Below are 27,068 nucleotides of genomic sequence, written 5' to 3'. Positions count from 1 at the left end.
TTCTTTTGGTTTAGGACCAATTCTTGGTATTGTGCAAGAATTGCCTGGATGCTAAAGGGTGCTGTGAACTGGGAAAGTGTGGGTAGCTCTGCAATAATGTTTTTAAGCTAGAAAGGGACACTATTAGGCTGTCTTTGACAAAGATAAGTTACAGCGATATGAAAGATTGTGAATTTTGGGAGTAGGCTGATAGAAAAGTTACTGTTTTATGAGATGGAAGGAGAGAAGGGGGAATGGAAGGGAGTCCGGGATCTTCAAAGAAATACCCCAGGACCTGTGATGTGATTCTGACCTAATCTCGTATATTCTATACATTAAAGCTACAAATGTGTGTAGTTGTGTAAAGACTAATAAATTTAATTAAAAATACCGTATCTTTGGTACGTCATAAAAGTGTTAAATGTTTAATTAAAAATACCGTATCTTTGGTACGTCATAAAAGTGTTAAATGTAAATTGATGACTAATAAGGACCTGCTGTATAAAAAAATAAATAAAATAAAATTCAAAAAAAAGTGTTAAATATTCACATTTTTATTGACTCCCCTACCGGCACCCCCAACTTTCACAGACAGGAGTAAACGACTCAGTTCTTCCATGTCTGAAGACTGGGATGTCAAAGAGCTACTGCTAAACCTCAGAGAGCTTACATTCCACATTTTTGTCTTTAGCCTTGGTATTCATACTTGATAAAGAACAGGTTGAAAACAGAACATCTGTGGAAAGTTCCAGGAATGGGCCTGTTCAGAAAACTCATCTGCGCCTATAATGACCAGAAGTTTCAAGTAAACTCTATTTTGCTGTTTCCATCTGAAGTAGGTCATTAAGAACAGGGTCTGTGCTCAAGGAGCTGCCTCCGTACCTTCTCGTGAGGGCGAGCGGTTGGTCAGATTTCACGGCACTGGTGCAGCAGACTGCTCACCTCCAGCACACGAATTAATACCAATTCAGTCAGGCCGAGAGCACTCTGAGCCGGGCTTCACTGCCCTAGTTTGATTTAGGGATCCTTTCCTCCGCTGTGCTGCTTCATAGTTACTTCTTGGAATGGCTGTGGTCCCAGCCACTTCTCTCAAGTATCTGAGCAGATCAGTAAGTAGAGTTAAAGAAGAGGTATTTAAAAAAAAATTTTTTTATCTTTGTAAAAGGTCCCGTCCAGGTATTGCCAGTTAATAGTTCCCGTGGAAAGTAGCTGCTGGGAGAGGTTGGGGGGTGCTCGTTCTGCTGGTCCCTAGGCTACGGTTACTCTGTCGTTTCCGCGACTAGATGTTTTGGGATGGTGAGACTCTAATTAGAGAAATTTGGAAATTGTAGATTTACATTTAGGATTGTGGGGTCATATATATGCAGGAGAAACCTTAGCTTTGTCCCTTAGATTCAGAGTGTAGGTTACCTCTGCTGACTTTTCCCTAAATTGGATTAAGGTTTTTGGGAAAGATCATGGTCCCCTTCCATCCCAGTGAATTAAGAATAAAAATAAAAGTGAACTATAAGTGTAAGGAAGCCCAAGAAAGCTCTGCCTTTTTGCATGACAGTAAAGTCTTGCTTTTTTAAACACACATCAGTTACCAATTAAAAAAAAACAAAACCTGTAACAGCCCTTTGGGTGCTCTTGCTTTGCTGTTGTCCTTAAACACGCTGGTATTCTTAACTTCCTAGTCTCCTTTCCCAGATGTTTACTGAGTGTGTGGTGTGTGTTGGGCATTGTGCGGGGTCTAGGGATTTAGAAGGTGAATAAGACCCACTTCCTGCGCTTAGAGCTTACAGTCTAGAAGCATTTGAAGTTCATATCTTCTCCACACTCAGATCACATAGAAGATCCCCCATGATATCCTGGTCCTCCTGAAACTGACCTCAGGATTGCTTTGGAGCTGGGCAACCAAAGGGAAGGGAGGGCACTTGTGCTTTTGTTAGTTGTCAGGAGCATAGAGAAGAGATGACAGTGATGGCGAGGGTGATGGTAGGGGTGATGGCAGCTATCTGTGGAGCCCCTAACACCTACCAGATCTTAACTAGACCTTAAAACCTTATCTTCTTTAATCCTCTCAACAATCTTAGGGGGTAGATAATATTATCCATAGTCTACTTATGAGGAAAATGAACTTGGAAAGAACTTGCCCAGGCTTCTGTAGCTGGTCAATGTCAGGGTGGGATTTTTTTTTTTTTGGCCTTAGTTTATCATTGTTTTTGGCCAGGTAAGATTTTTTTTTTTTTTTTTTTTTTTTGCGGTACACGGGCCTCTCACCGTTGTGGCCTCTCCCGTTGCGGAGCACAGGCTCCGGACACGCAGGCTCAGTGGCCATGGCTTACGGGCCCAGCCGCTCTGCGGCATGTGGGATCTTCCCGGACCGGGGCACGAACCCGTGTCCCCTGCATCGGCAGGTGGACTCTCAACCACTGTGCCACCAGGGAAGCCCTGGCTAGGTAAGATTTGAATTAGCATTAAGTGCAGATGTTTTCTCTGGAAAAAAGACATTTAGATAATGTGTTATATGAGCTGACTGTGTACACAAAACCAAACGATTTGTACTGTGGTTACTTAAAATCATGATACACAATATAATAAAGAAAAATTTAAGAATAAAGTTCATCCATTCATTCTTTTCTTTTCTTTTTTTTTGGGCCGTGCTCTGCTGCTTGTGGGATCTTAGTTCCCTGACTAGGGATTGAATCCGCGCCCTTGGCAGTGAAAGCGTGGAGTCCTAACCATTGGACCGCCATGGAATTCCCCATTCATTATTTTCATTTGTTCAGATTTCCTTCGAATTTTTGTCTATGAACATTACTACAAAGTTGTCTTTTCAGTGAAGGTGAATTTTGTATTTTTAGCATTAACATGGCATAAACATTTCCATGTTTCTACATAGTCTAAAAAAATATCATTTAAGTAATATTCTAGTGGGTTCAACACCATTCCTTTTTTTTTTTTTTTTTTTTTTAATATTTGGCTGCGCCGGGTCTTAGTTGCGGCATGCAGGGTTTTTAGTTGTGGCAGTCAAGCTCTTGGTTGTGGCATGTGGGATCTAGTTCCCTGACCAGGGATCAAACCTGGGTCCCCTGCATTGGGAGTGTGGAGTCTTAGACACTGGACCACCAGGGAAGTCCCAACATCATTCTCATTGAACACTTAGGTTATAATTTTTTAAAATGACGGGTATTGGGGCATTCAGATTTTTATAACATAGAATGTCTGTCTTTGAGTTGTTTTCTTTAAATAAATGCCTTTAGTTACTTCTTAAACTCTTAGACTCTTCTTTAACATTGCTTTTTGTCAAAATAACCTCTTATGGCTATCTAACAATGTTTATTTTGGCATTTCTGATTCTTATTATTAGAGTCCTTTATCAAAATGTGTAGACTGCATTTTAGCTGTATCTCATTTTCCACTTAAAACTGCTCTCCCTTTGAGAATTTAAGAGCGGAACTGTACATAAAAAGATTCCAGGTTGAGGCATACAACAAGGTAGTAACAGAATCTAGATCCGTTGGTTCTTAGCTGGCTGCTTCATCGCTTCATCTAGTAAAATAACTTTCTCCTGTTTATAGAGCCCATATTCGTGTGCCTGTTTGTGTGTGGGTTTGTGTGTGTGTGTGTGTGAGTAGAAGATGGCTCGAGAGCTGTTTGTCACCATAGTTCCAAATGTCTAAATATACAAACATGATCTGGGATTCTGGTATCCATGTGAATGCAAGGCTGAGATGTCCATGTAAATATTGTGACAGGACATTTCCTTGAACCTTTGCCTAACCTTTCCCAGAGATGAGCCAAGTAAAGAGGTGATGACTTGATAGATAACAGTCCAGACTTTCTTATTGAAAATTCTCCACCGCCTGAGGACAACAGGACCACTTATATTATGGGGTTTCCCCCTCTGGCTTACTAGGCAGTATTTCCACAACTCTTAGCAGGGAGGGAGAGGATGGGGGAGATAGAGACAGAGGGAGGGACATTGAGATTTTATTTTAAAATAATTGTTACCATTTATTAACAACCTGTTATGTGCCAGGTCTCTTGTTTACAATTTCTTATTTATTCTTCATATAAACTGTGTGAGATAAGTGTTATCTCCATTCTACAAATGAGGCCTGTGACTTGCCCAAAGAAACATTAAACTTTGGACCCAGAGTTGAACCTAGGTTTATCTATTCTCAAACCCGTGTACTTTCTTCTGTTGTGTTGTAAGAAACATTCCAACCCATTCTTGTGAAATCAGGAGTCAGGTACCCGACAAATCATAATGACCAGGCTATTCCTTTAAACATCTCTAAGAATTGAACATCTAGCGCAAATGTCTATTTTAACTGTAAAGCTTTATGATATGACTTAGTCTTCTTTGTACATCTGTCCCTTGAAGATAAGTGTGTATAACTTAGGAAGGATGGAAAGGCCTCCTCTTCCTGGCTTGGGGCAGATGGATAGCTGAATTGTAAATGCCGCGCCCTTGGTTCGTCAGCCCTGTGGATATCTGGCTTTCCCAGTGAGTGCTGCCTTGGTGTGGAATATTCTTTCTTCACTTCGTGTTCTTTGTTTTTGTTTTCTCCTCAGATCTAGATACTGATGACGATTTAAATAGCGACGATTTTGAATATGAAGATGAAGCCAAACTTGTTATATTCCCAGACCACTATGAAATAGCACTACCAAATATTGAGGAGTTACCAGCCCTGGTCAGTGAGTGTGCACGGCTGCTAGCTAGATGCGCGTGACTCTCTGTGTCAGGTGTGTGTGTGTGTGCAGTGTGTGTGTGCTGGGCGGTGGGGAGGGCGGGGTGAATGAGAGAGGAGGGGAGGAAGGAGTAGGAACAGAAGCAGATCGCTTCTCCTCCGTGAAGAGGGCCTCGCAGGTTCTCTTTCAGTGACACTGGGCCGTATACCCTCCACTGCCTGTTACTTCCAGTGCTGTTTGGGCTTCACTACTCACTGGCTGGCCTGCTCCAGGTGGGCTGGCTTCTTTCCACCTGTGAATCACAGTCTGGTGCTTAGATTTTCAAATTGTGCCCCCGAGATGTGCAGGGACTGCTGGAGAGGGGTTGCCTTCTGATCAGGGACGCCTAAAATTTTTATCTCTTCTGCATGTTGGCCTTCCATGTAAAATTTTGTTTGGGAAACATAAAAGAATTCCACCGAGAAAGAACAGCAACATGATTATGAAAATAACCCAATATTTACAAATCACAGGTCTCCAGGAGCTCTGTGATAATGTGTTCCTTTGAGGATGAAGACTGCTTTCTAGGTTTTAGAATTTAGCTTTAGTGGTGAGTTCTTTTCCCTTTCCTTCCCTTCTTTTTTGTGGAGCAAATTTTATCTTCCTGAACAACTTAAAGCTGGTGGCGGTGGTGTAAGGAAGTCAGTCTCCATTTTACTTTGATTCTCGAATCCTGTGGGGACCCAGACCATTTTCCTGCTCTTCCCTCATTTCCTGTATTGTCTCTGCCGCTCCATCCTTTCCTATGTTCCGTTTCCTTTCCTTTCCTCTTTTCTACTCGGTTGCATCCTGACTTCACAGAGCCTGGCTGCAGATAGCAGAGTTAGACATTCCAGTTCATTTTTTCCCCTCCTCAAGCTTTGCTAGAACCAAAGCCAGGTCTTTAGGTCCCTGATTCTTTCAGATGCTGTGTGACTCTGTCTACAGTCCCCTGCTCATGTGCCCCTGCCAAGAGGGGACGTTTGTGCTTGGGATTCCCATGTCATTAGGGACCAGGTTGCCACCATTCAGCCTCTTTTGCCTCAGATTCTACTTTATACCTAAACATAAGACCATAGAAGTGAAAAATTTGTGTATTAAGCTATCGTAGCTCTTTCCTCTAATTATTTGATATAGCATATCTTTTTTAGTACCAAATGCATACGTTTTAGCAATGTGTACAGAATTAAATTACCTCTGCTTTCTCCAATTCCCTGTGTCACTCAAGTGGCTGTGATCAAGGACAAAATATATGATGGACAAAATGGTCTTACCCCGTGCCATTACTTGATATTATATACTAAAGCTTATATCTGTATACAACTGACAGTTCTCACTGCCCTTGTTTAATATAACTCTTGAGTCTGCTGTCAAAAAAGAAGAAGCACATTGTGAATGAATGTCATGAGAAATGATTTTTCTCTCACTCCCTTATGAAGAAAAAGTCGTTATGTGAGAAAAGTTAATGAGAGCCTTTAAGTACTTTTCATTATTCTTATATTTAGAATATAATCCTAAGTGTGAACAGTTTTATAGAAAAGTGAAGTGTCACAGAAATCCATATCCAGCAATATATATTATAATTTTTAATACAGAGTCTTTTAGAATTAAGAAATACTTTAGGAATTAAAAAAAAGAGAGAATTGTTTGGAAGTTGAGGTGGGGAGATAGAAGGAAAAGCCTGATTTATCTGATGGTAACTGGTAAGATTTATCTATATAAAAGATGCTAGTTACTATAATTTCTTTTCATGCTTTTGCTACATTTTTGGTGTTTGATAATTCTTTTTCAGCTTTTAAATAACAAAAATTATTGAACTCACCCAACCAGGTGACTCTTCGTCATCTCTTGAGTTTCTCAGCACAAAAAAAAGAAATCAGTTTCAAATAGGTACTCTGTAGATTCTACCAGAAAGTTAAACTACCTCTTAGTGTTACAGGGGTCACAGAGACCTAGTGTTTGGGACTCAGTAGGGATCTTACAGCCTGAAATCTAATGCCTCATTTTAGAGTCAGGAACTCAAGCCTTGGTGTGCTTGTAATTGGTTAGCAACTAGCTCCCTGGGGGCAAAGCCCTGCATTGTAATGTTTGCTGATTTCCATGGTGTAAATACTCCCATTTCAGGCTAACATGTCACCTAATGCAGTGGTGGGAAGAGATGTGTAGTAGGACATCCTCACATAGAGTTATCACCGTTTGCGTAATGTGGATGTAAGTGACCTCAAGAGCATATAGATTACTTATTAAGATAGAGTAACACAACTAGGGAGTGAAGAGTTTTGAATATTTGTTACCTTTTAAAAATATACTTAATTGTGAGCTAATAGAATTTAATTTTTAATAATGGCTGTGTTTAACAACCCTCTTGCAGAATTTCTTAAAATTTAACAAGTCTGTAAGCCAGTTTGAGCCAGTTCCACAACACCCCTGTACTTGAGATAATTCACAGTATAATTATAGGATAATGGATCCTGACCTTCATCTGTGATCCATAAAAAGGGTCTCTAAGTGATTTTAGACGGTATTCTGAAAACACTAGGTCAGTGTTTTATAACGTCCTAGATGATTAAGGAAATTTTGTTGAGTGTCACCAGAAGGATATTCAAAGAAAAGAGAGAATATTATATTCTTATTATTATCACTGTGCATTGCAAACTAGAACACTTAAAAAAGACCTAATAGGGTGGAGAAGATTCAGAGGAGGAAAGGGAAGGGATCGAGGTAGTCAGTGAAACAACAAAGAGGTTGTAACAGACCAGACTGAAAAGATTAGGATGTGTAGCCAGAAGTGCTAAGGCAGCATGGCCCAAACCCATAAAATCAGGAAGGGGCTCATGGTGAACTCAGCCTTGTTTTCTAGGGGCATTACTGGAAGGGCATGGGAGATGAATTTTGATAATTGAAAGGAAAAGCTACTTATATAACATTTCTTGTGGGAGATGAATGGGAATATTTTTTAAAAGGTTTAGAGAAGGGTAAGATAGGAGAAGGGGGAATTAAGAGGTACAAACTACTAGGTATAAAATAAATAAAATACAAGGATATAATGTACAGCACAGAGAATATAACCAATATTTTATAATAACTCTAAATGGAGTATAAGCTATAAAAATATCAGATTACTATGTTGTATACCTGAAACTAATATAACATTGTAAATCAAGTAAAAAACTTCTATCAAATAAACACCTCCCCCCCCCAAAAAAAGAGGTTTAAATATATTTATGAATGCCTGATTGCCTGATCTGTAATGGAGTATAAGCTTTTTGAGGGCAGGGACCTTTTCCTTTTCCTGACTGTGTGTAGCCCAGTGTAGTCAATTGGTAGTGTTTAGTATAACCTTGGAGAGTTTTAAGCTGGAGGAGGATGGGATCTAATATTCACAGCAGATCACTGGCTACCAGGCAGAGAAGAGGAAGCAAGAGTGGGAGAAAGGAGATGGTAAGGAGGCTGCTGTGTGGCCATTCAGGTGAGCTGGGACGATGGCTGAACAAGGATGGGTATGGCCGAAATCAAGAAGAGGTAGACTGCAAATAGAGTTTGGATGTAGGACTGACAGGAATTGCTCAGGGCCTGGGTGGGGGTGGGAGTGGGATGGCAGCTGAGGGAACTTCCTCCATTGTCTCTATTTTTCTTTTTTCCTTGTAGCTTATTTTATTTTATTGGAGTATAGTTGCTTTACAATGTTCTGTTAGTTTCTGCTGTACAGCAAAGTGAATCAGTTATACGTGTATATATATCCACTCTTTTTTAGATTTCCTTCCCGTTTAGGTCACCACAGAGCATGTCTCTTAATCCATTCTGGGGTCCGTTGTCAGTGCTACCCAGAGGAAAATATTCTGTATGAAGTTCAGCTAACTGTACAGGATGCTAGTGATGTAGAATACAGATTTTTGTTAAAAATTGTTTTTCAGACAGTTCAATGGCTTTTATTATATTCAGAGTTGGGCATCCGTCACAACTATCTCATTTCCCTCTAGTCTCTGGCAATCACTAATGTACTTTGTGTCTCTGTGGATTTGACTTTTCTGGACATTCCATATAAAAGGAATCATACAATACATGGTTCTTTGTGGGTGGCTTTTTTTTTTTTTTTTTTTTTTTTTTTTTGCAGTACGTGGGCCTCTCACTGTTGTGGCCTCTCCCGTTGTGGAGCACAGGCTCCGGACGTGCAGGCTCAGCAGCCATGGCTCACGGGCCCAGCCGCTCTGCGGCATGTGGGATCTTCCCGGACTGGGGCACGAACCCATGTCCCCTGCATCGGCGGGCGGACTCTCAACCACTGCGCCACCAGGGAAGCCCCGGTGGCTTTTTTTTTTTTTTACTTAGCATATATTTTCAAGATCCATCCATGTTGTAGCATGTATCACTACTTCATTCCTTTTTATTGCTGAATAACATTTCATTGTATCAAAATACAATACTTTATCCATTTATCATTAATGGGCATTTGGGTCATTTCTACTTTTGGCTGTTATAAATAATGCTTCTATGAACATTTATGTATACGTTTTTGCGTGGATACGTATTTCTATTTATCTCGGGTGTATACCTAGGATTGGGATTGCTGGGTCATATGGTAACTCTGTTTCACCATTTGAGGACCTGCCAAATTATTTTCCAAAGTGGCTGCACCATTTTACATTCTCATCAGAATATGTTTTTAAAGAGAGTTAGAAATAGCTTATAGCATTAAGCAAGTAGCGAATGTGGCGAGAGGCATATATCCAGAATCAGTGGGGTTTGGGAGAAAGCAGAGTCCGCCCTCCCCCGTAGTCAGTTGGTGCCAAGCCAGACATCACAGATTTGCTCATGATGTGGGCTGATCTGACACAGAAACATCCAGGCATGTCCCCATCCAGTGTCACATTTGCACTAGATTAAGAAATGGAGCCATGCCGCTTGCATTTCATTCAGGTGCCCTTGACCACGTATCATTGTGTGATGAGTGGAGGATATTGGTTGTCTGGGTGTATATTTGTTAAGAGTAAAACACACCACTTGGGTAAATCCTAGGCATACCTGTTGCTAATTTCACCCTTGTAAATTGTTCACCTTATACTTTTCACTCCACTTGCTAAGAGGTAGCAATTGTTAAATCTGACTCTTATGCTTGGGTTTACAAACTGGATTTGGTTCTTTGCTATCTTGTGTCATTATTACTATTGCAAACTCCAGGCCAGGATAAAACCTAGCTAGACCCAGGGAGAATGTGCTGGAGTCAGGAAACTAGCATCTTGCTCTCGTGGTAACTGAGCTATTTGAGTTTTCTTGAATTAAGCTGTATTTATTAATAAACTTTAAAATTCATTTTATAGAAGTTGCTATTCTCTCAAGCTGCTTTAATATATCACATCTGTATTTGTCTTACAGGTAACAATTGCTTGTGATGCAGTTCTCAGCTCAAAATCTCCTTACAGAAAGCAGGACCCAGATACGTGGGAAAATGAATTACCAGTGTCCAAATATGCAAATAACCTCACCCAGTTAGACAACGGAGTCAGAATTCCTCCAAGGTGAGGGTCAGACAGCAAAATGGAACTTTCCCCCCACAAACGGGCCAAAGGAATATTTATTTTTCTACCTCTTCACTGAATTAGCAATTATATATTTTCTTATCAGATGCTTTTTATTAAAAATAAGCTTGGAAAAAAAAATAAGCTTGGGACTTCCCTGGTGACACAGTGGTTAAGAATCCGCCTGCCAATGCAGGGGTCACAGGTTTGAGCCCTGGTCCGGGAAGATCCCACATGCCGCGGAGCAACTAAGCTCGTGCGCCACAGCTACTGAGCGTGTGCTCTAGAGCCCTTGAGCCACAACTACTGAAGCCCGTGTGCCTAGAGCCCGTGCTCCGCAACAAGAGAAGCCACCACGATGAGAGCCCACGCACCGCAACGAAGAGTAGCCCCTGTTTGCTGCAACTAGAGGAAGCCTGCACACGACAATGAAGACCTAACACAGCCAAAATTAATTAATTAATTATTTAAAATTAATTAATTTAAAAAAAGCTCAAAACTTCTCTCTAGAATTATCTCTACCTTTGTAGTAGACGCTGACCATGGCCAGCCCCTGCCCTGGAGCCCATCCCCACCCTAAGGTCTCCGGTTGTGAGCACCTGCAGCTCCTCGCTTGAGGGCTTTCTCTGCCTGCCCGAGCCAGGTAGGCCAGTGCACCGGACAGTCAGAAACGCTGCAGAGCCATGCTCCCTCCTGTGCTCCTGGAACAGCCTTCAGCCAGTGACTGTGGAGTGGAGGGATGAACATCCTAGATCCCTACGCTCAGGTGGGGTAACTGTCTCCTGGAGTTCCCCAGCTGGACTGAGCCCCAGTGGCCCATGGGGTCATCTGCTTGTTCACAGTCCCTGCACTGGCTTCCTGCCCTTTCAGTCTGTCTTCCCTCACTCCCCTAGGGTGCTTCCTGGGATCGCCTCCCAAATGAGCTGTTTGCATTCAAATCTTTGTCTCAGAGTCTGCTTCTGGGGCACCCAACTTACAAAGACGGACAATAGTCTTTGGTTGTTGCAGTTTGGCTGGAATGCTCTTTAGGCTCCTTTTGCACCTCCTGTAATCAGATGCCAGTGTGTTTCCAGAGGCAGGTGCTGGAGGGAAAGAGCAGGTAGATTAGGAATGTGTCCCTTCTGGTTGAACCCTGACTGTACTGCATTCCTGTTCTGTGTGGTCTTAGGGAAGGCATGGTTCCTCGGGGCTTTTTCTCCCTTTGATAGTGGGGATGGTAATAATGCTGAAGAGTGTATATTAGAATTAAATGATAATACTTCTGTAAAGTTCCTGGCACATACCTGACGTTCGACCTTCAGTTAAGTTGTTTTCCTTTCTACTTAATTTAGATTGTCAGTGTAGTAGAGTTTTGTTTAAACCAGTCTTACTGCTTGTGGCTAATGCTTTGGAACTTCAGATGTTTATACACATGGGATCTTTAATGTTTTAAGCTTACTCGGGCTCCACAGTCTCTCATGTAAGGAATTTTAAGGAAATGACCTTTCCTCCTACCCTCAGGTTCTGTGTCTTTTCGAAAGTAAAAGAAACATCTCGAAGGAGCTGGGAGGAGCTGGCCCCCATTGGGGAGGCAGGCAGGTTACTGAGTGGCCCTGCTGCTCTGGAATAGATCTGTTAGTCCGCTGACGGTCTCCTGTGACTGCCCCAACTGCCCCCAGCTTGAGACACTCCATTTTCTTAGATGTTAATTTTCTAATCACGCTTTGTACTCTGGCTGTGCTAACTGCTGTCTGATGATTTCACAGTGGTTGGAAGTGTGCCAGGTGTGACCTGAGAGAAAACCTCTGGTTGAATCTGACCGACGGCTCTGTGCTCTGTGGGAAATGGTTCTTTGACAGCTCCGGGGGCAACGGACATGCGCTGGAACATTACAGAGACCTGGGCTACCCTCTAGCTGTGAAACTGGGAACCATCACTCCTGACGGGGCAGGTGAGTGTGCCTTTACCAACTTGGGAACTTATAGTGGCTCCCTCTTCGATTTAACCAGTGCCTTAATCTCTGGGGTTGGAGGGCATAAGCTCTGGACTCAGCCCAGGTTCGAATCCTCATTCTGCCTCTTGTTAGCTGTGAGATCTTGGGTGAGTTTTCAGATCCTTCTAAGCCTCAGGTTCCTCATCTTGAGGATAATCACAGAACCTCCCTCATAGGTTTGTTAAGATGCATAAGCATTTAGCCCAGTGCACACCGTAAGGTCATGACAAAAGTTTGCTGCTTTTGTTAGTATCTTTCTGAATATCTCTTGGCTAAGAGGACAGAAGCAGGAACCCGGACTTGTGAAGTGAATGTGCATAATCAAACCCACCATTAGAATAGTAGGGGGAAGGCCTAGAATTCATTATGGGGATTAGTATCATTTTAGGTACAAATGGATTCATTATGGAGAAGATGGGTTTTAAAGATACTGTGTGTTCGGAACCCCTGACATCAGCAGGCAGTGACGGTGTCCAGTGCAGCAAAGGGTTAGAAGTGGTTCCTGCTTGTACTATCAGCTTCAGAACTGGTCTTCTTCGTGCTCTCACACTGTATGTTAGCTTTTGGCTATGTTTGTACAGTTAATTCCTTCTATCATTTGGTGAGGGAAAAGAGAAGTTATATCAGGGTTAATAATGAGAAACTTAAATACTGAGCAGTGGCCATAAGAACCCATCATCTCAGCATCACTGAAAACACTTACGAAGCACAGACCTGCACTCACACCCAGGTCAGTTTCTCCATCTGTCCAGGTTTTAATCTTTATTTCTTCTTTACTTTAAGGTAAGATGATTTTTTTAGGAAAAATATAAAGACATTTGGCTTTTCTTCTCGGCTATCTTTCTCTGACTGAATCAGCCAGCCTCAAAGTTATTTAGTGAGGATGTTTTCACTGAATGTGGTACACTCTTTGTCAGCCATGCCCTCTCCATCTAACTGGTTTCATTTATCTGTTTTATAATTGAGGGCTGGCAGTTACGTCACGTCTAGATTCTTTTGATTCACCTTTTGGGTAAACTTCCAAAGTTTAGTGGACTTCTTTTAACTCATTAGAGAAAAGTAGCTGCAAGAGTCTCAGGTGCTGGTGCCAGACATTTTCCCCTCAAATAAATAAACCGCTACACAAGCCAGGTTGAATCCTAAGCCTTCCAGGATCTGAAGAGGAAATTCAGGACATGCAGTTGGATTCAGGGTTACAGCAAAGTGCTTACAGGTCATTGCTCTGTTGAATAACTGCTGTATATGGTAACCATCATTGTTCTTGTAGGGCCTATAGAGAGAAAGAAGAGTTTGTAATGTAGGCATTCTATTGGGTACAATTGCAAGGGGAGGATAATTCAGATGTTTCTACTTTTAGTGCTATCTTATGCAGAGCCTTTTTTTTTTTTTTTTTTGTGGTACGTGGGCCTCTCACTGTTGTGGCCTCTCCCGTTGCGGAGCACAGGCTCCGGATGCGCAGGCTCAGCGGCCGTGGCTCACGGGCCCAGCTGCTCCGCGGCATGTGGGATCTTCCCGGACCGGGGCACGAACCCGTGTCCCCTGCATTGGCAGGCGGACTCTCAACCCCTGCGCCACCAGGGAAGCCCCCTTTTTTAAAAATTGGAGTACAGTTGATTTACATACAGTGTTGTGTTAGTTTCAGGTATACAGCAAAATGATTCAGTTATACATATGGATATTCTTTTTCAGATCCTTTTCTATTATAGGTTATTACAAGATATTGAATATAGTTCCCTGTGCTATATAGTAGGTCCTTGTTGTTTATCGATTTTATATATAGTAGTGTGTATCTGTTAATCCCAAACTTCTAAATTATCCCCCTTCCTATTTTCCCTTTGGTAACCATAAGTTTGTTTTCTATGTCTATGAGTCTGTTTCTGTTTTGTAAATAAGTTCATTTGTACCATCTTTTTAGATTCCTCCCACAAGTGATGTCATATGATATTTGTCTTTCTCTGTCTGACTTACTTCACATAGTATGATAATCTCTAGGTCCATCCATGTTACTGCAAATGGCAATATTTTATTCTTTTTCATGGCTTTGTAATATTATGTAGTGTTTTGATAAGACCAGTTATTAGAAGTCCAGCTCTCAGAACATCCTGTTCAAGACAACAATTATTTGTATATGGGGATTTGTCCTAAAATTTTGCTTGAGCTATGTCATTTTCATCTTTAAGTTCCAAACAAAATCTTACGCATGTAGGCATGGATACTTTGATTAAATGAACCAGCTGGTCTATAAGTACTTAAATAATTATATTCTATTTAAATGTATGCTAGTGGTAAAGGCAAGGATTAATTCTATTCTCTATGCATATATATTTTTTAAAAATATTTATTTATTTATTTTTGGCTGTGTCGGGTCTTACTTGTGGCATGCAGGATCTTTCATCGTGGTGCGTGGGCTTCTCTCTAGTTGTGGCGCACAGGCTCCAGAGCGCACGGGCTCAGTAGTTCTGGTGCGTGGGCTCAGTAGTTGTGGCTCGTGGGCTCAGTAGTTGTGGTGCGCAAATTACTCTTCATGTAATTGAGAGTATTTGAATAAATACTCTTTTTTCAACCATAGAAAGCATAAAACATTGGCAAAAGCAATGTAGAATGTGCACCTGTGATGAGGATTCTTAAACTCGCTTAGCTGAGGCAATGTTCACTTTTTTTTTAATGACTATTTTTTAAAAAAATTATTATTTTTTATTTTTTTGGCTGTGTTGGGTCTTTGTTGCTGTGCATGGGCTTTCTCTAGTTGTGGCGAGTGGGAGCTACTCTTCGTTGCGGTATGTGGCTTCTCATTGTGGTGGCTTCTTTTGTTGCAGAGCATGGGCTCTAGGCGTACGGGCTTCAGTTGTTGCAGTGCATGGGCTCAGTAGTTGTGGCTCATGGGATTAGTTGCTCCACGGCATGTGGGATCTTCCCGGACCAGGACTCGAACCCGTGTCCCCTGCATTGGCAGGTGGATTCTTAACCACTGCTCCACCAGGGAAGCCCATGTTCACTTTTTGACAATAGATCAGGATTTGATCCCGGCTTATCTTGTGCAGAGTTGGTTTTAACGCAAATAATTATTTTCAGTCTAATTATCATTACATATTAGTTTATGGGATGCATCAATTCTATTTTCATTTCTTTTAAATCTGTTTAATAGATTGCTAGTTGTAGCTTATTGTTTATTTAAAAAACCAAATAAGTTAATGAAAACATGTGTAAAGTTTCCATAAATGTCTGATGATGGGCCTTGTGGATGTTGAGGCCCAGGAGGGTAGGGTGCCCTCTGTGTGGGGGTGGGGTGGCCCTCTCCTGATGACGGTACCACTGGTGAGGGTCCATCTTCCATACTTGCTAGGCTCACTGAGGCTAATTTAACCCACAAGAGACAAAGTGTTCAAGTCGGGGTGTTTAGTATTTAGTTTCTAGTGAGAACCACAACCACCTGTAAGTGGGATGTTTATGTCAACTCGACCAGTATGTTCCCTCCCTGTGGGAAGCTGAATTATATTTAGAATATTGCTTAGTGAACATGGAATCCAAACAGGTTGTGAACTCAGATGTTTAATGGTCGTCTGATCCAGTCGTCCTGGTTTCCTTCTCTCCAGTAAGGACATACCTGCTCAGTGAGAAACTACTCATCTTGAGGTCTCAGCCTAGAATTAGTTCTTCCAGGAAGCCTTGATCCCTCCAGGCTAGGCCATTGTGGTGGCTGGGTAATAAAAGTGGGCCCCGTATCGAATTCCACTCTGGGTTCCATGGGTACAGCAGCAAACAAAAAAAGAAACAGATCACCATACAAGCAAACAAAACGCTTTCCTCTGTGGGAGGAGACATTCGTTTGGCAGAGCAAGGTTGAGGTTCTTGGTGGGAAAGGAATGAAGAGGGTTGGAGGCAAGAGAAGGTGTGTTTTTCTTTCGTCATAGAAATTAGTTTACCTGAGAAGAATCCTCAAAGCCTTGGTGACTACAGGAGAGTCTTCCTGTAATGCCCATGGCAGCAGTGAAATTGCCTATCCCACTGGCCCCTGCACCAGCTCAGCAGCATCTGAAGGTGATTTTTTTTTTTTTTTCTGTTTTCCATCCTTTATTGAAAGGTCCCACATCCTCAGGGACCCCAGGCAAACCAGATGCCAGACAGGTCCCCCAAATATAGCAGGAGGCCTGAAAGGGGAGAGGAATGACTTATGATCCCACCACACCTCCCTGGAAACAGAAACCCACCACAGACGGACAGACAGACAGGGCCAGGACCGGGGAGACCTTACCTCCCTCTAGGTTCTCTGCCCTTTGCCCCCACTTGAAAAGAAAGTCAAACACCGACTATGAGGCACCCCAGCCCCCCACCCACCCTAGCATAGTTTGTGCCCCCCCCCCCCGACCCCCCTCGCAAGGGGCAGCACTGAGGCAGCTTCCCGTCGCTTTCTTTCACTTTGGTTTGCTCCTGGCAGCTCCGTGCCCTCTTCCTTCCTCCCTCAGCCTCCGGCCCAGTTACCCCTACATCTTCTATCACCTACTCGGACCTTCTCTCGGGTCTCTAGGGCCTCCTGCCCCAGGGCTTCTGGGGAAGCAGCATCTCCTCCCAGCGAGGGGCTCCGCCAGGCCCTCTCTGCCCAAGATGCGGGGCTCACACGGCCGCCCACTCTCCTTGAGGTCAGGGGCTGAACGCTGCCGTCTCAGCCGCGGGGGCCGTAGTTTATGGGGGGTAGCGGGGCCCTGGGGGCCTCTGGGCTGGGTATGGTTGGGGCTGCTGGGGATAATAGTTGTGCTTTTTGGGCTGGAAGTTCTGGGGTTCGGGCTGTGCAGAACCCCCTCCCCGGGATCGGCCCCCTCTGTCCAGGGAATTCCTGCGGGGACGGTGGGACCTGCGGGGACTTGGGGGCCTGCGGGCAGGGGTGGCCGGAGAGGGGGTGAGCTCCTCGGGGGCGGGGGTGGCGCTGGGGACTCCCTGGCCCCCTCCCCCGGCCAGGACTTGCGGTGCTGGGGGTTGCTCTTGAAGGGGAAAAGCAGCGTGCAGTCATGAGGGGGCACGAAGTGGGCGGGGGGGTCTGCGCAGCCCTCCGCCCCGGCCCCCGGAGCCCTGCAGTCCCTGCAGCCGCAGCTGCTCCTGCTTGAGCCAGCGAAGGCGCCCCCGACGGAAGGCGGGGTCCTCCTTCATCAGCCTCGACACCCGCTCCCAGCTCGACAGGGGCGGCGAGGAGGGCCGCGTGGGAGGTGCTTGGTCACTGGGGGCTTCCTGCTCCGCTGCCTCAGACCCTTGGGGCTGGGCCCACGTGGCCTCACCGGCTTCTTCATTCTCATCCTCGTGATCCTGGGTCAGGGGGATGACCCTCTCCACGTGAAGCATGTGGTCCCTCAGGGCCTGCAGCTCGCGGTCCGTGCTGCTGTTCTGCAGCTCCACCTCCTGCAGGATCCCCGCCAGCTTGTCGATGTGAGCCCGGAGGTCCTCCACCTCTACGCCACAGGCTCCCTCCTCACTGCCGCCTGAAGGTGATTTTTCTTCTTTGGTCATCTTCACCCCTGACCTGGGTGTCAGCTCAAGGATTTGGATCAAGGCATTGACTACTTCATTTTAGTTTTGACCTGGTTTGTGTCCCTCTGTGTGCCTCTGTGCTGCTCCACTGTGGCACTTTTCATGAGATCCTGTTGCTGCGTCTAATGGTGGTCACCTGGGACGGCAGGGCCTGAGCGCCAGGTTTGTTGTTTACTATTCTCTCTCATCTAGCATAGCCCCTCACACATAGTAGGTGCTCAGTAAATATTTGTGTTGTAAACAGATGGAGGAAGACAGACACACCGATAAAGTTTTCTCCTCTGATTTACCTTTTTTTCTTTTTCTTCTTTTTTTCTATTTTATGGACATCTTTTTCCTCTTACTTGTTCTCCTTTCCTGACCACAGTCTAGGCTCTGTCTGGTCTGGGAGTTATACTGTCTAAGGTGATGGTATATACCTCTGCCCTCATTCATTTTGTGTTTGGGTTTCTAGATTAATTGCTGGAGCATTCTCTTGTTTCTGTTCTTTTCCTCTCTGTGGCAGATGCTCTATAGGCATGCAAATATAAACTCATGGTGGAGAGATGCAGTTTGGGTGAATGGATCATACATACTCTGGAGAGATCCTTTCCTCTCTGGCTTGTGACTTGGTGTTTGACCAAGAGTTCTGGGTTTTTTTGTTTTTTGTTTTTTCCCATTTGAGCTGTGATGATAGAGCAGTGAAGCCAGCTTCTCTGGTTTCTTTAGTCTTTCTAAATACCAGATCTTGTTGAGGTACATCTCTACCTCTCTCTCCTTCTTTCCTGTGTGGGAATCTGAGGGCAGAATTTGGACTTCTGCCATTTTCTGGGGCTTAGGAAAGAGAGCCCAAAGTCACATGAGTAAACCATAGACAAGAAAACATCTGTTGAGGTCCTTTATACTAAACCAGCATTCTTATAAGACTATTTGAAATAATTTATTTGAAAGTTTATAAAGTAAATAATTTATTTGAAAGTTTAAACTTGTGAGGACAGGGACCCTGCTTGTCTTATTTAATATTAAATCCTCAGTATCTGTATATATTTGGTGTTCAGTAAATATTTGTTGAATACAATGAATGAATCAATAAATGAGTGAATGAGTGAGTAAATCCCTGTGGGTGAACAAGGATGACCAGTGGTACACTAGTCCTAATAGTATACCACCATATAGAAACATTTTAATCTTTGGCAATTACTTATAAAACATTCTTTTCAATCAAAATATAATATATTTGGGAAAAAAAGAAAAGCAAAAAACCAAGAAGAAACCTTCCCCTTCAGAGAAAAGAAATTATTACCATTTTTATGTAAATTCCTTACAGATTCTCAGTCTTTGTCTCAGTCTTAGTCTCCATCTCTATTCTCTAACCTTTTCCTTACTTTTGGAACTTAATGCACATACTGTTTTCTAACATGCTTATCACATCAATGAGGTTATTCATGCTGTAAACCTTTTCTTTTATCTTTTCCCTTCTGCAGGTCTCTCCATGCTCTCCATGGCTTAATTTGTCATTTAACTTGAAATGAAACAATGACTGGTTTCCTTCTAAAGTAAACGTAGTTACTCATGAAACTCTGCTTGGACTATTCCTAGGAGGATCTTTCTGTGAGCTTCCTAACTGTGTGTCTTGGCTCCAAGCTTTTAAGTCAAGGAAGGGGTCAGCAGGGTACTTGTCAGGCAATGCTTATTTGCTACAGTAGTTTCTGAGCTAAGACTTGACTTTGCTAAGCAGAAGTTGGAAATAAAGTGAATTTCCCAATGAAAAATGTGTAAGGATTTGCAGCTCCTGAGTCTATTTCAAATTTTTTTTCTATGACTACATGTCATTTTTAAATTCCTCATGATTGCCAAGTTTAAGGATCACAGTTCATTTTTAGATTTCTTGTGTGTTACTCACTAAACTGTTTTTGTTATTGGGGTAAGAAGTAACTGTTGTGTCTGACCAAATCATATCATATTTTTGGAGCAGTTAATGACTGGAGATAGGAAATGTTAATTTCTCACTAATTTCTCACTAGGCTGGAGCCTAATGGCTTAAGAACCATAGAGTTCTATGTGATTTTCTCTTATTTTGAAATCCTAGACCCATGCCAATGGTGCATTTCTAGCAATCTTATTTTCTCTTGGAGCTCTGATAATTAGAGGCTTAGGGGCTTAGAGGCTTAAAGTCTTAAGTCTTCAAAACTATCTCACTAGTTAATAATAACCAAAGATAAGTGCCTGGGGAGTGTCATTTTCACCTTCCAGCCAATATTTGAGTGGTATTTTGGTGTCATGTGTCATAGATTAAAAATATCGTTGATGTATTTGTTTTAAGCTATTAGTTCAAAGATTTTTTTTTTTTTTGTATTTAAACTTTTTGGAAATTTTTTCTTAATTGGGCTGGGGATTTTGTCTTTTGTTTTTGCTTTTGAGAGGACTGAATTATATTTAAAAAAGGAATATAGATGAAGGCTGCTATTCACAAGTTAAAATGGGCCCCTAAGGGAAGAGGGATAGAAGAGAAAGCTATACAATGTTTAATCTATTAATAATAGAAAGGGTGGCTTTTTTGGGGTGGCAGTGAGTCTCTGTGTATCTGGGTATGGGTCAGAAGGTCACCATAGTTTTTATATATATTACTTTTTGTTCTACTCCTAGTATTGTTCCAAAGAGCAAGAAACTCCTTGAACAGTCTATCTTTTACTGTCCTAAAGAATAATATCTTTATATCTATTTTCAGATTTTGTTTTTCAAATTTAGAAGTGAAGAAATTGTGGTTTTTGACTCTCCATTCCTGTTAAGGGCCTAGGATGGTGCTTCACTGAGCCTCTTGGTCTCCTGAGAGATCTGAGGAAATAGTCTAGAGCAGAGGGAAAAGGACTGGGCCGGGAGTCAGAATACCTGGGTTCTGGGCCACGTGTGGGGTTTGAGGCAAATGATTTAACTTTTCTAACCCTCGTTTCCTTACATGCAAAATGGGCCTGAGAATGTTTCCCTCTACTGCACTGCACTGCCCTATGACGACAGATAAGGCGGCAGTTTGGATAGCTTTTGAGAACGCTAGGCAGTGCTTCTCAGACTTTGCTGTGCATGTGGAGATCTTGTTAAAATGCAGATTCTCATTCAGTAGGTTTGGGGTTGGGCCCAAGATTCTGCATTTCTCACAAGCTCCCAGGTAATGCTGCTGCTTTGAATCATACCACAGGAAGCCAGGTGTGGTCTAAAGCCTTATGTTGTCAGGGGGGATATTGAGGGTTCTGAGGAGAGAACCCTCCCCTGCCACCCCCAAACACACAGCTTCCCAACACCGGTGTGCCGTGAGTGGGTTACGGACGAGGCCAACATGCTGATCCCTCAGGTCCTGGGGCGGGTGGAGCCTCCTGAGTTACCCCACTGTGCTAAATGCATCATCGTCTTCTTCTGTGTGCGGTAGGGTGGACGCATTTGGGAAGCACAGCAGTCTTCACAGATCCCTCACCAGCTCTGTGGGGTGTGGACACTGAAGTAGGGAAGAGGGATGAGGGGGCAGGCGGAGGTGGAGGGTCGTGAGGTGGTAGGTCTGGGACTACCAGAGAGACTATAGAGGGTTCCACAGGCAGAATTTTGTTTTGTCCTGGACCTCACAATGCGGTCCAGCCATTCGGCAGCCCCGAGGGCCTGTGTGTTCTCTGTTCCTCACAGGTTCTCCCTGCGTGGGCAGACGGCGTGGCTGTTTCCTCCATCACTCTTCCCTCCTCCCGAACTTATATCTATGCCACTGGGGTTCGGGTTAGAACAATCCGTGTTAGGCATTTGTATTTGTCTAATTTTAAATTATTTTAACTTTAGACACTGTTCTTTTTTTCTTGTTTCAGAAACCTTTTTAAAATTACTTTCTGAAATGTCAAAATAATTGATATTATGGGTATATTTACAAAAATACCTATTTATTATGCTTATTTTTTATCATCTGTCTTCCCCCCCAGTTGAAACTCACAAGAGATTTTTGTTTTGTTCATTGCTATATCCCAAGCCCAGGGCATAGTAGGAGCTCGGTAAATATGTGTTGATTATTGAATGACTTGATTACAGATCTCAGTGCTTATTTTCTCTTCACCTTCTAGATGTTTATTCTTTCCAAGAAGAGGAACCTGTTTTGGATCCTCATTTGGCCAAGCACTTAGCGCATTTTGGAATTGATATGCTTCATATGCATGGGGTAAGAAAGGTCTCCTTTTGTCTCTATTCCCACTTTGTGGGGAAACTGTTTGGTTTATTTATATAATTCCTATCACACAAATCTTCATTTTATAGGTTTTAATGTTTGCATTTACTTCTTGAACTTAATTAGTATTTTCTTTTGGTTGTCAGCTTAGATTTTTACTTTTTATTTTATAGTAAAAATGGCACCTCATCCAGTACCATTTTGTTTTAGTTGGAGTTTACTTGCAAAATTTCTGTCTCCTTTGATGGAGAGTTGCGTGAATCACTCTTTGTTCACTAAAGGGAGAAGGTACGGACCAACATCACTTTAATTGATTACAGGAAGGGAAGCAGAGCTCCTGGGGCAGGGGTGGAAAGAATAAGCCAACAGATTGTTGATGGAAACGCTTTGCCTCATTTCATATTGTGTTTTCAGGCTGGTATCGTGACTGTAATATTTGTCCCTATGAGGAGCTTGTTAACTGTGCGTGTTTTGCTTTAGCCCATGTCATCTCCCTCTCCTCATGTTCTCTCTAACTCCTCTTTCTCACTCATGTCACTTTTTTTTTTTTTTTTTGCGTTACGCGGGCCTCTCACGGTTGTGGCCTCTCCTGTTGCGGAGCACAGGCTCTGGACGCGCAGGCTCAGCGGCCATGGCTCACGGGCCCAGCCACTCCGCGGCATGTGGGATCCTCCCGGACCGGGGCACGAACCCGCGTCCCCTGCATCGGCAGGCGGACTTTCAACCACTGCGCCACCAGGGAAGCCCACTCATGTCACTTTTTAATTTGTTTTCTGTGCTCTTCTTTAAACCTCCCTCCCATGTCGAGCTTCTCCCGAACCCCATGGTTTTATTCCACTTTCTTCTCCAACTGCCTTGCTTTTTGTTTGCTGTGTTGCATTGTATCTGCCCTTGAGATTATTCTACTTGCTTCTTTTTTTTATTCCTATTTGTCTTCTTCCTCCTCCTATCTCCTTTCCTCCCAGTCTCTGTCTCTTTTATTTTAAAATCTTTTAAATGTGGGTTTTTCTTAAATTGTGGAGAGATACACCTAATGTAAAATTTACTGTTTTAACCATTTTTTAAGTGTACAATTCTCTGGCATTAAGTTCATTTGTCTTGTGCAACCATCACCACGTTAGTCTTTTTTAATGAGGTTGTTTATTTCCCTGTTTAACTGGGGAAGAAAGGCAGAAACATCTATTGCTGTTAGAAATAATTGGTGGGACATGATGTTTGAATGATAATCATTGTCAAAGTTGTACTTCTTCAATGACGTTGCCCCAGACAGAGAACGGGCTCCAGGACAATGATAGCAAGCCGCGGATCAGCGAGTGGGAGGTGATCCAGGAGACGGGGACGAAGCTGAAGCCCATGTACGGCCCCGGATACACGGGTCTCAAGAACCTGGGCAACAGTTGCTATCTCAGTTCTGTGATGCAGGCCATCTTCAGCATCCCGGAATTCCAGAGAGCGTAAGTGTCCCGTATAGACCAGGGTGCACAGCCTGCCCTGCATCCCCTCCACGTCCAGTCAGGCAGTGTGTGCTGAGGAAGCCCTTTACCATCTGTGCTGTGACTTCCCGCATGAAGCTGGGTGAGAACACTCGTCAAGTGTTATGGGGATCAGGTGAGATAAGAAGAGCTTTGTAAACTGAAAAACCACCTACAGGGATTTGTCATATTAATAATGGCTTCCAATTTTAGACCAATACCCTCTATGCCGAGAAAGTAATAATCATTAAGCTTCACAGCAAAACTGCCACATCTCTTCCTATAGATGCGCTAGGAGAGGTTCAGTGATCTGGTTTCAGTGGTGAGTGAGTGGAGCTTCTAAGAGGATTTAAGCTTTTCTTTTTTTGCTACTCAAAATGTAGTTCGTAGATGGTGCTGGTCCTTGGACTGCTGCATGTGGATCTGAAATGAGACAGGTATGGAAGTTGAGAGTGAGCATTCAGAAATTGTGGTAGGCCTTTGACGTTGCCATTTTCTATAAGTGGCATTTCATTTTTTCAGTACAGTTGACCCTTGAACAACATGGGTGTGAACTGCACGGGTCCACTTATATGTGGATGTTTTCAATAAATACGTACTACCATACTACAGGATCTGCGGTTGGTTGAAACCATGGATAAGGAGGAACTGCGAATCCAAAGGGCTGACTGTAAAGTTATGCATGGAATTCCGATTGTGCCGAGGGTTGGTGCCCCTGATTCCCGTGTTGTTCAGGGGTCAACTGTAATTTATTTTTATTGTATTTTTAAAGGTATCATCTATATGAGTTGAAATCAACAAACTAGCTGGCCCTTCACCACAAGTAATTGGGAGGCACTGATTTAGGGTGCTTCCCAACTGTACATGTTCAGGCTGCCTGCTTCCTCCCTTGCTGAGGGGCAGAGGGGCTGTCTCTGGCCCTTTTCTCTTTTCGACTGTGCTTAGGACAGGGAGCCACAGAGACTGGTAGCTGCAGCTCATGGGCAGCCACTGCCTCAGTTTAGGAAATAATCTCTAGTGTTTCCCAGAGCAGGTAGGATTCGACCTTGGTTCAAGTATGGAAGAGGACACACATGTGCTAAGACAGAATGACGGGCAGATAGCACGCTAGGGACAGCACAGGGCAATTTTTAACACACGTGGAGTTGAATGCTAATGATTTTAAAGGTAGTTAATAAAAGTATATCAGATGTCCTTTTCTTTCCTCTCTTGGTATTTGAAATCTTACCTCTTCATACTGTTCCTGGCTTTGGAAATTTATGGTCAGTTTTCCATGTCAGGTTTTAATTTTTTCCATCCAGCCAATAAAGAGTGGGTTCTACTCTGCTCAGCAGTGTGCTGGGTATGCGGGGTTCAGTGGTAAACAAAAGGACCTGGTGCCCAGCCCCAGTTGGGGAAACAGACATTAAATAAATGTAGACCGTCCCCAACTTGTGATGATTCGACTTAAGATCTTTTGACTTCAAGATGGTGCAAAAGTGATATGTGTTCAGTAGAAACTGTACTTCGAATTTTGAATTTTGCTCTTTTTCTGGGCTAGTGACAGGAGGTACATACCCTCCTGTGACACTGGGCAGGGCAGCAGCCATAGCTCCCAGGCGGGCACGCGACCCTGAGGGTAAACAACTGATATGCCTACAACCATTCTGTACCCAGACAGCCTTTCTGTTTTTCACTTTCAGTACAGTATTCAATAAACTAGATTGGATAGTCAACACTTTATTATCGAATAGACTTTGTGCTAGATGATTTTGCCCAACTGTAGGCTAAATGTAAGTGTTCTGAGCGTGGTTAAGGTGGGCTAGACTAAGCTTCAAAGTTTGATAGGTTAGGTATTGTACATGCATTTTCAATGGACGATATCATCAACTTACGATGGGTTTATTGGGCTGTAACCCCATCCTTTGCTAAAGAGTATCTGTAATCATAAGAACAACTGCATGGTTATAAATATGGTAAATTCCATGAAGGAAAAGGGAAGGAGGTGGTCAGGGAGGATCTCTTTGAAGAAGGGACACACTAAGGGATACTCACCTTGACTGATGTGCAGGGGGAGTGTAGACAGGGTTTTGGAGAAAAGGAGGAGCAAGTTTGAAGCTCTGAGATGCGAAAACCTTTTCAGAGATACGCATCATGCATTGTATTATTTTTATAAATTCTTACCCATGTCTCATACCTGTTTTATCATTTGATTTGGAAACAGTGTAGCTTCATCTTATCTGTCTCATGCTCCAAGATTTTTTTTTTAACTATTGAGGGAAAGTCCTTATTGTAGGTGTTGTATAATTATTATTTCTTTTAAACTAGAATGGAAGACACTTATATTCTTTCATTACAAAGCTCAACAATATTTTTAGTGCTTTACAGCCTACAGTTTGTGAAAATATTTTCTACATTTCAAAGTTTGATGAACAATTAACTTTCTGAATTTTTTCTTCAATGAAAAAATGTACCTCAGGGCTTCCCAGGTGGTGCAGTGGTTGAGAGTCCGCCTGCCGATGCAGGGGACACGGGTTCGTGCCCCGGTCCGGGAAGATCCCACATGCCATGGAGCGGCTGGGCCCGTGAGCCATGGCCGCTGAGCCTGCGCGTCCGGAGCCTGTGCTCCACAATGGGAGAGGCCACAACAGTGAGAGGCCCACGTACCGCGGAAAAAAAAAAAAAAAAAAAAAAAAGTACCTCATGTCTATAATTTGGAATTACGATTTGAATCTCTCACCTGGTCTCGTTTCAAGGGTTGTAGAATTTTGTAGTGTCTAACATTTTGTATTCTATTTCCTAAACATTTACTGTATATATTAGAACATGAGCAACTTATTTTTCATACTTGTCCTCGGTCTTTTGGTTCTTTTACCGAATATCACTGGGTTGAAGTACTTGCTCTTCAAACTACTTTTTCCCCAGTGGGACTAACTCAGTGGAGTTACATCCAGGACTGGTATCTCCATTTTGTAAGTAGAAAGAGTGACTCACAGAGAGATTAAATGACTTATGCACAACCACGGTGTAATTCGGGAACATCAGCTGGACTCCTTGATACCCTGCCTGCCACTTGAACCCAGTTTACATTTCAAAATAATTCCGATGAGGAGCAAATCTAAATAAACTGGTGTACGAATTGAATGACAACAAAGATGGATTGTCAGGTAGCAAAACTGTTTTTTGCTTTGAAAACCACTAGATTACAAATTGAAGATATAAGTATTGCTACTTTAAAAATTATCCAGCATTACTTCCGCCTTTTAAAAATTTTTGAAATTTTAAAATTTTATTTATTTTTAAATTTTGGTTGCGTTGGGTCTTCGTTGCTGCGTGTGGGCCTTCTCTAGTTGCAGCGAACGGTGGCTACTCTTTGTTGGCGGTGCATAAGCTTCTCATTGTGGTGGCTTCTCTTGTTGCAGAGCATGGGCTCTAGGCACGCGGGCTTCAGTAGTTGTGGCTCGCGGGCTCTAGAGCGCAGGCTCAGTAGTTGTGGCGCACGGGCTTAGTTGCTCCGCGGCATGTAGGATCTTCCCGGACCAGGGCTTGAACCCCTGTCCCCTGCATTGGCAGGTGGATTCTTAATTACTGCAGGGAAACCCCTACTGCTGCCTTTTAATTTAATTTTGTTGTAATAGAAGATATTCCTCATTGATTAGAAAAGGAATATAAATTACTAGCAAAATGGACTTTTCTGACATCAAAGATTTATTACCCCCTTTAACGTTATTCTTCTCCATCAACCTTGCCGGAAAGCATAA

The 27,068-nt window shown here is 43.0% G+C and overlaps 1 protein-coding gene across 1 annotated transcript in view; it reads left to right on the top strand.

Moving 5' to 3' along the window:
• Window positions 1-27,068, top strand: part of USP13 (ubiquitin specific peptidase 13) — a gene marked incomplete at its 5' end in the record, with an annotated part of 125,987 nt that overhangs the window by 34,769 nt on the left and 64,150 nt on the right. Inside the window, 5 exons of the mRNA XM_082840541.1 lie at window positions 4,543-4,664; window positions 10,054-10,196; window positions 11,942-12,126; window positions 21,756-21,850; window positions 23,123-23,310. Of these exons, the coding sequence (XP_082696667.1) occupies window positions 4,543-4,664; window positions 10,054-10,196; window positions 11,942-12,126; window positions 21,756-21,850; window positions 23,123-23,310 (733 nt within the window). The remainder of the gene's footprint in view (window positions 1-4,542; window positions 4,665-10,053; window positions 10,197-11,941; window positions 12,127-21,755; window positions 21,851-23,122; window positions 23,311-27,068) is intronic.

This window comes from Leucopleurus acutus (genome assembly GCF_964270905.1).
Source record: "Leucopleurus acutus genome assembly, chromosome: 5".
Lineage (NCBI taxonomy): Eukaryota > Metazoa > Chordata > Mammalia > Artiodactyla > Delphinidae > Leucopleurus > Leucopleurus acutus.
Note: the sequence above shows the minus strand (reverse complement) of the source record. Positions and strands in the feature narration are given on the sequence as shown.